General features: G+C 57.3%; 1 protein-coding gene across 7 annotated transcripts in view; it reads right to left on the bottom strand.

Annotated features, from left to right (window-relative positions):
* The window catches only part of PAX6 (paired box 6), a 21,989-nt gene extending 14,179 nt beyond the window's left edge, over positions 1–7,810 (bottom strand). For 2 of the 7 annotated variants that reach the window (XM_075163258.1, XM_075163261.1), the window contains exons 1-4: positions 5,123–5,332; positions 4,876–5,018; positions 1,365–1,440; positions 975–1,029 (exon numbers count right to left, since the gene is read on the bottom strand). In XM_075163258.1, the coding sequence (XP_075019359.1) occupies positions 975–984 (10 nt within the window). In that variant the 5' untranslated portion in view covers positions 985–1,029; positions 1,365–1,440; positions 4,876–5,018; positions 5,123–5,332. Of the gene's footprint in view, positions 1–974; positions 1,030–1,364; positions 1,441–4,875; positions 5,019–5,122; positions 5,343–7,506 lie in introns of those variants that run through there. The other 5 variants (XM_075163260.1, XM_075163264.1, XM_075163262.1 and 2 more) reach the window with 4 other exon arrangements.
* Between the last annotated feature and the right edge of the window lie 4,581 nt (positions 7,811–12,391).

Raw genomic sequence — 12,391 nt, 5'->3', positions numbered from 1 at the left:
CCCCAAAACCTGTGTTTTTCCTGATGCTCCTCACACGGGGGGAACAACTTATTAACCGGTCTCACGGGGAGATGATAAAGGGGTCCCGGAGCCGGGCATCCCCGGCGAGGTCCCGAAACAACACTGGGGTCGGGGCCGACCGGCCCGCGCAAGGGCCGCGCAACTCGGCCTGCGCTGCTCGCCGCCGCTACACGCGCAAGATAAGCGCGCCCCCCGCGCAGGAGCGCCGCAGGGTTGCGCGACCTCGCAAAATCGCGACGGCCGTCTCGATTTTGCGAGGTCGCGCAACCCCGCGGCGCTCCGGCGCAGAGCCCACCCCGCGAAAGATGCGCATCCCGGGGAGATGGGGCCTGCGCCGGGCTGCCTGGGACCTCACCCCCGATCCCCCCGACTTCCGTGCAGCCCCTTCTGCCAAAGCGCAAGGAGAGGCCGCTTCTCGCCGGCCACCGCGCCCGACTGTGGGTCCGTGCGTTACCGCCTTGTGCAAGCGCTTTCTCCTCTGAGAGGCGCGCAGGCCCGTCGGCGAGGTCTTAAACAACAACAGCAACAACAACAAAAAAAGGCAACAACAAAAAAAATTAATAATCCACAAAAGACATCAGAATCGGGAAGCAAATAAAACCAGGCGGTGGCGAGGAACTGCACCTAGCACGGTGGTGACTTTTTCCTGCCCAGCTCCCACTACGGAGCAGGTAGGGACACAGGCCAGGGCCTGGGCCACGAACTGGCCAAGCCCCGGTGGCCCAGGAGCCGTGACAGCACTCCCGGCCCCTCCACGCCGTCCACGGCGGTACCCGCGCCCCGACGGGGCGGGCGGTGCTCCCGGCCGCGCAGGGGCCACCGCGCCCGGCGGAGCCGCCTCCCTCCCCTGCCCCGAAGCGAGCCCTCGGCCCCGGGCTGCCTGCCCGCTCCTGCGCGCCCGCGGCCGCCCCCGTCTGCCCTCCGCGGCCGCGAAGGGGCGCGGAGTCACTTACTGTTCTGCATGTTGGGCTGATAGAGCAGTATCCCACGGGGCTCGCCTATAGCAGTCTATCAGTGATAAAATAGGCGTTAATCAGGGGAGGTAGTGCACACGGTTAAGCTGCAGAGAGGCTAATATCTCACAGGCTTACTTTGTTATCCTTAGGCGTCTTCCCCCGATTAGTGTAAGGATTTGGGGGCTTTAATACCTCAAGGCAAAAATGTACATATGTATCCCTAACACGCGAAAAAAATTTAAGAAAAGCAACCCGCCAAGTGGTTTCTCGTTTTAATTGCATGCAGGTGGCGTATTGCCTCGTCGTTAGTGCCCTTCGCTGAGGTGGTATATTAAGTGGAGCGACAACAATCACAAAGAGAGTCCGAAGTCATGTTTTTAAACTTGCCTGAAAGCGGGGTGGACTGTCCTCTCATACAATTTAGGGACTCGCACATCTGCGTGTCACTATTAAAGTCTTCCCTCTAGGACAAAGCAGAAGAAGTACATTAAAAAGTGTGGAGCGACGCCGGGAAGGTGTGCCGTGCGGGCCGGGCCGGGGGGAGCGGAGCGGAGCGGGGCGGGCGGCGCTGCGCGGGGGCTGCGCGGGCACCGGCGGCGGGGGGGGGCCTCCGCCGGCTGCCCTGCGTGCTGGGAGCGGGGCTCCATTTTTACCTCCGGGTATTTCCTCGAGTTATTTATTTTTTTCCTTTCCCCGCGGCACTAGCAACTTTTTCTCCCCCAAACTCCCCGTCTTGTGATTAACTTCTTTTTTGGTCTTTAGATCTTCCCCTTTTTCACTGTACTGTGACACACGCTGTCTACCTCGCCTCACTGCTTTAAAAAGTAAGAACAGGAGGGGGTGAGAACTGTTAAACAAAGCCTACAGAAAGCGAACAATGGCCTCCATTCTGCTCCTCTACCCAAACCCCGAGTGCAGAAACCCAGGCTCCTTAACCGGCCGCGCAGCTTCCCAACTCAACGGACCAACAACCCTCCAACTTACAAAGAGCAGAGAAACAAGCCCCTTCTCCCTTCATTAGTGCCTGCCTTGACCCAGCGCCTGGACAGTCCCCAGCGCCTTTTTTCCTCCCCCCCCCCCCTCCCCGCTCCCTCCCTCCCTCCCTCCCCTGCTCCCTCTCTCCTTCCCCTGCTCCCTCTCTCCTCCTCTCGCCACCTTCCCTCCCTCCTTCCCTCCCCCCCCCCCCGGCCACTTATTTATTTATTTATGCGTCCCCATGTATTTATTTGAAATCGTCGCGGGTGAAAATGGAAAAGTAATTTCTCGTTATAAATATCTGGCGGTAATTGTGTTACTGGTGCGAGTTGTTAGGGGTTGTAAAAAGATACAACAGCTCAGTGGGGTGCTCAATTGGGGAGGGACAATTACAATAAAGAGCCCATTCAAGGGGGTTGCTAAAAAAAAGGAGGTAAAATAATGAAATAGTCGCAGCCTTCATTTTCTCTCCCTTTTTTTTCGCCTAAAAATACTCATTCTCTTTCTTTTGCGCCTATAATGAATATTAATTTTACTCTTCCTGCATATGATGGAGAATTCAAAGAGGCACGTTTCCCCATTCAGGACTAGCCATGGTATAATTTATTAAGTAGCTTTTAGTAATCTTAAATCCATAAAAATAAACATCAAACAAGTACTTTCTCGCAGCATGAAGACTTTAACTGGTAAATATTTACTGCTCTTTGGAGAGCTACCTGATTAGCAGCAGAGCAAGCTACACTGTACTTCAATGGGGACGTGGCGATATCTCCTTCAGCTGAACAGAACGTGAAGCCATCCCTTTAATACACCAAACACGTCTGCATAGACACACACCGAACGGGAAACCCACTTCTTCAGACACAATTTCCTCACATATTTCATGCACAACTCATAAACGCGGGGCCTACGGGGTTAAAGAAGCCATCCAGAAAGCCACCATTAAACTTCCAGCCCTCAGCTCTGCCAGCACGGACCTCAGAAATGACAATGAGTGGATTTAAAAGAAAGAGGGAAAAAAAAAAAAGAGAGAGAGGGGGGAAAAAGCCACGAAACAAAACAAAACCAAACCCCAAACACAGCCGAAAGCGTTTTACAATAGAGGGCGAGGGTAGCCAAGTGCTTCAGCAAGGTAAGAGGAGGTGTGGGGCAGGGGAACTGCGGTTCTGCTCAGCAACTCTCTAACGCCTCCAGCAACCGGCCCGGCATCCCCAGGCGAGGTCCGGCGGACCCACACCCCGAAGCAACACGATCGCAAAATCGCCTTCTCCTGCCGTAACCCGAATCCGCGGCTCCCCGGCAGGGACCTGCGGACCCGCACCGGGGCCAGCTCCCCAGCGAGGAAGGCAATGCAATTCGCCGTGTCCTCACAGGCCGGGCCTCATCTGCAAGTCGGTTTTTAATCTGGAAATCTTGATATAATCTGATGGCGGATAGCATTTTTTCCCCTCTCCCGGTGAAACCGTAATTAGACGTTAAGATGACAAAGTTTCGCGTTCTCGGGGCGAATGAGAAAAAGATAAAAACGAATCGGTTTGCGATTAGGCGTTGGTAAAGGTCAGCAGCTATAAACATTTATTGTCAAGGGCCACTTTTATTATTTTATGTCCCTAAGATGGAGAAGATGCAGTCACTTTTCTTCTCTAGGACGTTGTTGGCGTTTTCCAAAACTGCCTGTGCCAGGTACCTTTAATCGTTCGAGAAAGTTTGTTTTTAAACTTTCCAGAAATTATTCCTGCCCTGTGAGTCCATGCAACACCTCCGTGCAAAGCGTTACAAGGTTAAATTCAAATCCAGATTTTTTTTTCCAATTGCACTTGCGAGGGGAAAAAGAATCAAGTTTATTGTTGCACTTCCCAGGAGCAAATCTTTTCTTTGCACGGCGAAGAGTTTGCAACTTCTTTTAAAAAAAAAAAAAAAAAAAAGGCTTTGCTATAGTGGGGGCTCGCAGGGTGGGGGGATCAAAGGGGCGAGTACGTGGCTCTTGCAGAAATAAGCGAGATTAGAGGTTTTTTTAAGAAAAAAAATATTTTTAAAGCATATCGATTTAAAAAGGCACCCAAAAACTTCCCCAAACCGGGACCACGGCGCGCCCCGGTGCCGGGGAGGGACGGGGCGGTGCGGGGGCGCCCGGCGGGGCCCGCGGTGCGCGGTGCGGGCGGCTCCGCGCCCCCGGCCCTTCTCCCGCGCCGGAGCTGGGAAAGTTGCCGGCACTAGGGACAAGTTGGGAAGATCCCCGGGTGGCTGATTAAAGCTGACAGCCCTTCAGCTCCGCTCAGCTCCCCGTCTGTACCGCGCCTGGGAGCTGACTTGGCCTAGGATGTGATTTATTATTTCCCCCCCACGCAACTCTCCCGGCCGCTAGCTCCCTCCTTTTCCCCACGATCACGGGTGATCCTTCCCTAACCGAGACCGCGGGAACACAAAGCAGAAGCCGCGGACGGGGCCGGCCCCGGGGCAACGAGGAGCCGCTTCCCTCCCTCCCACGCGGCGTGGCGTGGGGCCGGAGCCCGGGTCGGGTCGGGGCCGTGCCTGCCGCCCGGGGCGGCCGGCACGGCCCCGACCCGACCCGGGCTCCGACCCCGCCACCCCTACGAGCTGGGGTACCGGCAGCATCGGCAACACAGACATCGGCGCTTGTGGTCTCCCTGCCCAGCAAACGCTGCGTGGGAATTACTGCTGCTCGTGTTGGCACTGGTTTCCGAGTCAGATGCTTTAGCTTTTCCAGAGGACACGGGCTTATGTGAAAGGCAGAAAGTTTGTGAGCTCCTGGGCTGGAAAGTTCCCTGGGAAGCTCTCCGGAATGCAAATGGGAATATGAGCGAGAGGGAGAGAGAGAAAGAGAGGAGGAGAGAGCGAGAGCCCTGCCTAAATATTAAAATGCAAGGAGGGAGAAGTTGGGAGAAGAAATGAGCAGACTCACCTTTATGAGGCATCCTGTCTTGTTGTCAAAGCTCCTGTCAATAGTTTAAGAGCGCACTGATTTGAAATGATGGTGCTTTAAAAAGAGTTGCCAGCAAAATAGTTTTTCTCCACTGAAGCTGCTGGTTGTGTGATCTTGAATTCCTGGGAAGGAGACAGAGATTGACAATAAAATGGGCTGTCAGTGACTGGAGAGCGAGAGATAAAAGAGTGTGTGAGTGAAGAGGGGAGAGAGAGACAGAGCACACCTATGCTGATTGGTGATGGTTCAAGTGTATTAATGTATGTGTGCCTTGGTCTCTGCCTCGCCTCCACTGCTCTTCACTGGCCCATTAGCAAAGCCTGACCTCTGTCATCATCTTCCAGCAAAACACTTCCTCCCTGCGCCTTAACCAGAGCGGGAAATGCGGCTGAGCCGGGGCTGGCTTTTCAAACCCACTAATCACTCCGCAACATGCAAATGCTCCCCTCGCTCCCACACAAAATATTGCTTTATGCAAAGCAACGCCAGCGCCTCCCCGCCGCCGATTGGCCGCCCGGCGCCCGGCAGGGCTCAATTGGCCCAGCCGTTTGAATATGAATGCGCTGGGCCCGGCTCCCGGATCCCCGCTCCGGCTCCGCACCCGCCGCCCGGCCCGGCCCCGGGCTCCGCCGGCTCCGGGCCGGGCCTCCCCCCCCCGCCGCCTCCGAGCCGGGCCCCGGGGACCGGCGCGTTTTCAGGTCGGGCTGGGGGAGGGGGCGGGGGGGCAGGCGGGGGGGGGGGAAAGGTCAATTTGCATTTAAACAGTTCGCTCCCGTCCGACAATGGAGATAAGGGGAAAATAACATTCAAATGGTAAAGACATAAATATTTGGGAGACAGGCGCTTTGTCAGCGGTGAATCGCCCGGAGCTCCCCGAGGCCGGCAGCCCCCCTTCCCCGCTCCCAGCGCCGGGGCGCGGGAGGCTCTGCCCGGCCGGGAAAGAGCAGAGCAAATACACCATTTACTTTGTGTATTGAGGGCTCTTGTGAAAGGCCCTGAAGAGTCCTTTACCAAACACTCACAAACTTCTCCCACGTGCCATTTGTTGACTAAGGGCTGCCGGGCTGGGTTGTTTTTTTTTTTTTTTTTTTTCCTTTAAGACACCACGGAGGAGCTGATTGGGGGGGGTCCCCGCAGGCTGCGGCGGGGGCGGGCAGCGGCCGGGCGCTGGGCAGTGCCGCCGCTTTGTGCCCGGCCGCTGAAGGGGCTTCCCCCCACCATCAGCCCCCCCCGCCTTTTGCAAAGGGAGCCCCTTCACTGGCTGCCAGAAACTCGAGGGGGAAAGTAAGTAAATGACTTTGCTGCTCTGACCACACACCACAAGTACATTTGTTGAATGCCGGACTATTAAGACACACCTCAGTAAACTCTAAAGCAACCCCTCAGCGCATGCATTTAAGGTTACACTGGGAGCACCAGTCCGAGCTCAGGGTGTCCCAATCGGTTATGGCGAGTGGTCCAGGGGGGAGGGGAGGGGGGGTCTGCACCGGGGGGGGGAGGCTTGGGGGAAAGAAAGGGAAGAAGGAGAAGGGACAGGAAAAAGAAATTCCAAGAGCCACGGCGGAAAGTGGAGAGTATGAACGCGCAAAGCATAAAATGAAGTCGTAGCCGCATACACTTGACTTCTCTTGACATGTGAAAAGTGCTAAAAGTCAAAGCTCATCAATAAAGTATCTTGAAATTGAATAAGAGCCCTGACAACCATTGCATTCTTAAATAAAGTACAATGAGGAGACAAACGACTCTGCCAAGGAGTTTGCATGTGAGTGAAAGGGCGCCTCAATGGGAGCGGGATAATGGGCTGCCCGGCCGTCATGCACTGTCATCCCCGGTCCCGCCGAGAAGCTGCCACAGCTCCCTAATAGCACAAAATGGGCTCTTAAGAGACTGCTGCCTTCCCCTCCGCCGCTTGCTTCCCTTCCCCCGACGCCGGGGTGCCGCGATGGCCATCCCCGCTCCGCGCCCGGCGGGGAGGCCCTGGGAGACAGGGGCTGAGGCGGGCAGCCTCTCTCCGGCCCTCCCTTGAAGTCGGCACCGGGCCGAGCAAAGTCTTTCCTCGGAGGCTGCGGGGAAGGGAGAGCCGCCGGCGCTCCTGTCCCGGGACCCGGCCGGAGCGGGGCTGCGGCCCCGGCCCGGCCCCACTTGCAGCGGCGAGGGGCCAGGGGCCTCTCCCCCGGGCCAATCTCGGCTCTTGCCGCCTTGTCCAGGCCTAAGTCAACCTGCGGGTTTGTTGTTTTTTATTCCCCCCGAATCATGCATATTTATAGAAACGGAGCCGAACATCGCGATGGACATACAGGAGCATTTGGGTGTGATGGGATCTCCCCTGAAGGTAAGGCAGGGCAGGGCAGGAGCGGGGGAGCCCGGCCGTGGGGCTGCGGGACACCCCAAGGCGGGCTCTGCCAAAACTAGGGGCTCGAGCAGCACCCTCCCTCCCCCGGCAGCCCCCTGTTCCCCGCGCTCCCCTCATCTCCTCCTCCCCAAAACTTTCCGGAGTATCAGCTGCCACTAAGTTAACCTGCCCGTGGCAAAACAACATTTCAGGGGCGCCGCGTAGAGCTTTCAGAGCAACAAAAGAAACCGAAACAAGAGCCAAAATAAAGTACGAACCGATGTCCCGCTTGTCTCCCCCTCCAGGGTGAGTCCCGGCGAGCGGTCCCGCGGGGGAGCCTGGCTGCCCTCCTAGTTGCCGGTGGCCGAGGCCGGGCGTCCCGCCGCAAGCATCCTGCGGGCGAGAGAAAGAGGCTGCGATTTGTAAGCTCGCACAAATCTCGGAGGCTCCAAAGGGATTTTAAAAGCTGGGATCTAGTCTTTTTTCTGGAGTGAAGTCAGTCGTGTCCGTGGGCTTTGCTTTGTTGTTTTTTTTTTCTCTTGCCTTTTTTTTTCTTTTTTCTTGTTGCACTCCCTCTCTAGCAAATGAGTGAATTTTTTTTACTCTCGTCCACGGGGCGTTAAAGGGGGAAAAGAAAGAAACCACTTTGTCCGAGATCGCAGGCAAATATCATTTTTACAAGCTCTCAATTAGCCATCCCTTGGATTAGCACCTTCTTACGCCTCCTCGCCAGAATAAAGCAGCCGTAATCTTGTTGCTATTTTCCCCTCGGGCGCAGCGGGCTTTGTGTTCCCTCCCCCCCAAAAAAACTTTTAACGCCCCCCCCCAGCCGAAAAAAAAATCCCCGGGCGGGGAGGGGAGGGAGGGCAGGGGTGAAGCCGGTGACGTCACGGCGGGGGGGGGCGGGGGGCGCCGGCGGAGCGGGAGCCCCGAGCGAAAATTGAGAGGAAGAAAGAGCAGCGGGGCGGGCCACCGGGGGCCGCGCGTGTCTGTGTGAGCGCGTGGATGCGCGCGGAGTGGGTGTGCGTCCCTGTGCGCGCAGCGGCGCGGCGCGGTGCTGTGCGGTGCCGCCCGCCCCGTCGCGTCCTGCGGAGCCGGGTCTGTCCCGGCGCGGAGCCCCGCGGGGTCCGGCCCGGCTCCGCGCCGCCATTTTACCTCCGCCCGCGGCGGCGGCGGCGGGCGCGGAGGGGCCGCGCGGGACCGGCCCGGCCCCACCGCCGCCCCCGGCCCTGTTACCCCTTGCCAGCCCCCGGAGGAGCGGGCAGCCCGCCCCGCCCCGGCCGCCGTGCCGTCCCCGCCGCCCCCTCGCCCCAGCCCCGGCGCTCCCCGGCAGCGGTGCCCAGCCGGGGGAAACAGGACTTGCCGGGACTGCCGTGCCTGGATACCTCCGAAGGAAATGCTTGCTTTTCTTTTTCTTTTCCCTTTTTTTCACCTAGCAGCTTCCCAGCCGCCGCTCGCCCTTCCGAGAAGGCTGCCGCCCTCCCCGCCCGCCCGGCCTGTTTTCCCTTTTCCTTCTATTTTTTTCTTTTTTTATGTTTTTTTTTTTAGGAAAATGATTTTTCGACTTTTAAAAATGCTCCTCTCGCCTTTTTCATCAGGGGAGAGGAGAAGCACTGCTGTGAGGTGCTTGGCGTTACCCTTTCCCAAAAGCCCTGCCCTCCTGCAAGCGCGGACCGCCCCCCCTTTCCACGGGTGAGGGCTGCGCCGGCGGCACCCGCGCCCGCCCGAGGTGCGCCGTGGGACCCCGCGATCGTGGGACCCCGCGGCCCCGGCCGTGGCTCTCGGCATGGATTTAGACACCCTTTGAAGATTTCTACTTTAAAATCCGCACAGGATTATTGTAACTAGCGTTTTTCTGCATCTGTTTTCTCCCCCCCCCCCCTTTTTTTTTAACTATTCCAAACAAAAAAATGGGCATAATAAAAAAAGGTTTAAAAAAAAAGGTAAGTAACTATTATATATGGCAAGGGTGTTTTTTTTTGTTTTTCCAAATTAAAATAATTTTCACTTTTTTACATGATCTCGTGCCTGGGTGTCGATTTGTGTAAAGCAGCGGCGTTTGCTTCCCTTTCGTATTTTGTTAGGTGTTGAAAGCAGAAAGTGCTGAGTTAGAGGCTCCGGTATCGTCTCGTTGTATTAATATCTGGGCTGCAAACTACCTTTTTTAATACCCAGAAAAATGCTTAAAGTCCTCTTGTCCAGTTCGGTCTAAAACTGAAGAGATACACAAATCCTGACGTCTTAGACTACAATGCTTTTGCCTTCAGGACACTTAATGCCTATTTGTATATGTAGAGACAGTGTTTGAAGCCTATAATGCACAGGACACTGAGTTAAGTGGAGCTTTTCTAGTTTATAAACAATCTGCAAAAAGTTTGGAATCGATTTAACCTCTTTTATGTTGGCCTTTTGCATAAGGCACAGCTTTGTCTGGCAGGATGAAAAAAAGGCTTTCTGCCGAAGTCGCTCTGAAACTGGAAGACGAATATATATCTTCCTGTACGCGAAAGCCTGTGATTATATATATGTGAAAAGTGTCATGCAAGCGGACCCGCTCGAAAAGCCTTCAGAAAAGAAGGGGGGGTGGAAGCTTAGCGCATCCTGACGGGCTTTTTAAATGCTATTGATTGGGACAAGCTGTTCAAAACCCCAGTAACAGTTAATCTGCCTGTTAATCAAGCCACTAAGGAGCTCAATGCGAGTTTTATTAGCAACTGGAGAACACAGGCAGCAGAAAGGATCAAAAGCCTACACCCTTGATATTTGTAAAACCAGCCTTTCCCAAAACTATATTTTCAATTACAGAGTAATTCGGAGCTTATCAGGGCTCTCTCGCAGCTCCACGCAGATGGTTCCGCAGGCGCTGCCAATGCCACGAAACCAAGTGAACCGCATCGCATCGCGCTGGCCCCGCCGAAGTGCGGGGTTTAAAAATAAAGCGGTTAAGGGGGGGTCCCTCTCTCGCCTCTTCCCCACCTCGGGCTCTCCTGGCCTCCCGAATTAGCAGCAAAACCTAAATTTGGCAAACCACGAGGAAGCGATAGGGAAACTCCTCGGATTCACGCCAAGTGTGTTATTAGGCGGAGGATTCGAGGGCTCGTTTCTTTTTAGCTGGCATATTTGATTTATCGCGGCAAGTTTGCAGGGTACGTTTCCCTCTGCCCATCCTTTTGGTGGAGCCGCTCATTTAATTCCTAAAAAAAAAAGTTTAAATCACAAGATTCGTAATTTGGAGAGCCGGGAAGTTGAATTTCAATTAATTTAATGACCAGAAATATTATAATATCGACTAAAATCAACATTTGATCTTGTCATTTTTAATGCAAACCGATTGCTTTATATGTCAGCGAGATATGCATATAAAAGACTATCTGGTCAGAGGTAATTATGTCACAGCTTTTTCTCGGCATGACAGCTGGATAAACACCATCTCCAATAAACATCTCTAATTAGGGAGGAGGATCTGAGATAGATGGTGTTTGATTTATTACTGAAGGAGAATGTCCATTTACCGGTATATTATAGTGAAGCATCACAGGGAGCGTTCCCGCTAACGCACCATAAGGAATATTTGGAGATGCTCGAGGACAGACAGGTAAGCGGTGTTTTAGGTTTTACGCTGTTATATTGTTTCGTATTATTTCGGAGGAAGAACGACCTTTCTAGGGTATCTCTCTCTCTCCCACTGACGCCCTGATTTAGCAGAGGCACCTAGGACTGGGAAGGACAGCCTGAGTTTGGGGGGTGAGAAGTGGTCGCCTCTCGGTCACCGGACCTTCCCCAGCTCGAGCAGGGCGACCGAGCCTCCGCGGCGTCCGGCGAGCCCTCGGTGACACCCAGGGAAGGGCGGCTGGGACGCAGCCCCCGACGACAGCCCGCCTCCCCTCCCCGCAGCCCCGCCGCCCGCCCGCCTTTCCGCGCCTCTCCGCGGGGCCGTGCGGGCCCGCCGCGCCGGACTCTCCGTGCCCTGCTCCCGCCCCGTCCAGCCGGCCCGGGGGGCTGGGGCCCGAGCCGGCAGCCGGCTGCGCCAGGGCCCGGGGGGCGCGGAGCGGGGCCCCCCGACGGGCGCGGTAACCTGCAGCTGCCCCCGCCACCTGAGAAGGGTAACGGCGAGGGAGCAGGGCCCGAGTAAGGGGCGGGGGGAAGGGGAGGGGGCTGCACCGCCCGCGCGGGGGGGAAGTTTGGGAAGCGGCTCGCCCCGCCGGCCGCCCCCTCCGCCCCGGGGCGCCCCCTCCGACGGGTGGGCAACGGCTGGAGCCGCTCCCTCCCTCCCACCCCCACCTGTTGTGCGGGGCTCCAGCACGCTCCCCTCGCCTCCCCCCCGTGGGGCGGGGGTGCCCGGCTGCCCGGGGTCGGGGTGCCCGACCCCCCCCGTCGGGCCTGCGGCAGGGAGCGGCCCCGCGTCGGGGCGAACGGCCGGGGTGAGGGGGGCATGCGGAGACGTTACCTGTCAGCGGGCGCGGAGGGCTCGGGCGCGGCGGTCCCGCGGCCGGGAGGAGGTACCTGGCGGCTCCGGTCGCCAATTTCCACGCAAGAACCTGCCACACAGTTTAAATGTCAATGACAGCAAAAGAGGGGTGCTGCCTTTGCACTAACTTTCCCTTAATATCCACGCCAGCGCCTCCCCCATTGGCTGGGCCGCCCTGGTGACGTCACGGCGGACAGTAGTTAGCTAATGAGACATTTTAGGCGACACGAGCGCGGACGGCGCGAGCCCGGACACCGCCCGCCCCGACGGCGGGCACGGCCCGGCACGGCCCCGCCCGAGGCCCCGCACCGGGGCTGGGCAGCGGGTCGGGGCTCCCCCGGGCAGCGGCGGGGGCTGTTGCCTCCTCCCGCCGGCTGCCGGCAAACGGCGGCTGCGGCCCGACGGCTCGCCCCAGCCGCAGCGCTGTCCGCAGCCGGGCCCGTCCCCGGCCTCCCAGGCCAAGGTTTAGGCTGAGGTTTGGCTTCTTCTCCTGTGACACGCCCTCCGAGGGGGGACACCCGTGCGTGGGTAAAAAGAAACCCCCAAAACCCGGCCCAGCCCTGCGGCTCCTCGGAAACGCCGCGGCCGCCCCAGCCCGCCCGTAGCTCTCCTTGGGGGAGCGGGATGCTGGCCCCTGCGAGACGGAGGGAGCAAGCCGCAGAGAACCCGGGACACGCGTGCGTCGCCTCGGCACT

Source organism: Calonectris borealis, chromosome 14 (assembly GCF_964195595.1).
Source record: "Calonectris borealis chromosome 14, bCalBor7.hap1.2, whole genome shotgun sequence".
NCBI lineage: Eukaryota > Metazoa > Chordata > Aves > Procellariiformes > Procellariidae > Calonectris > Calonectris borealis.
This window is presented reverse-complemented; position numbering and strand designations above follow the sequence as displayed.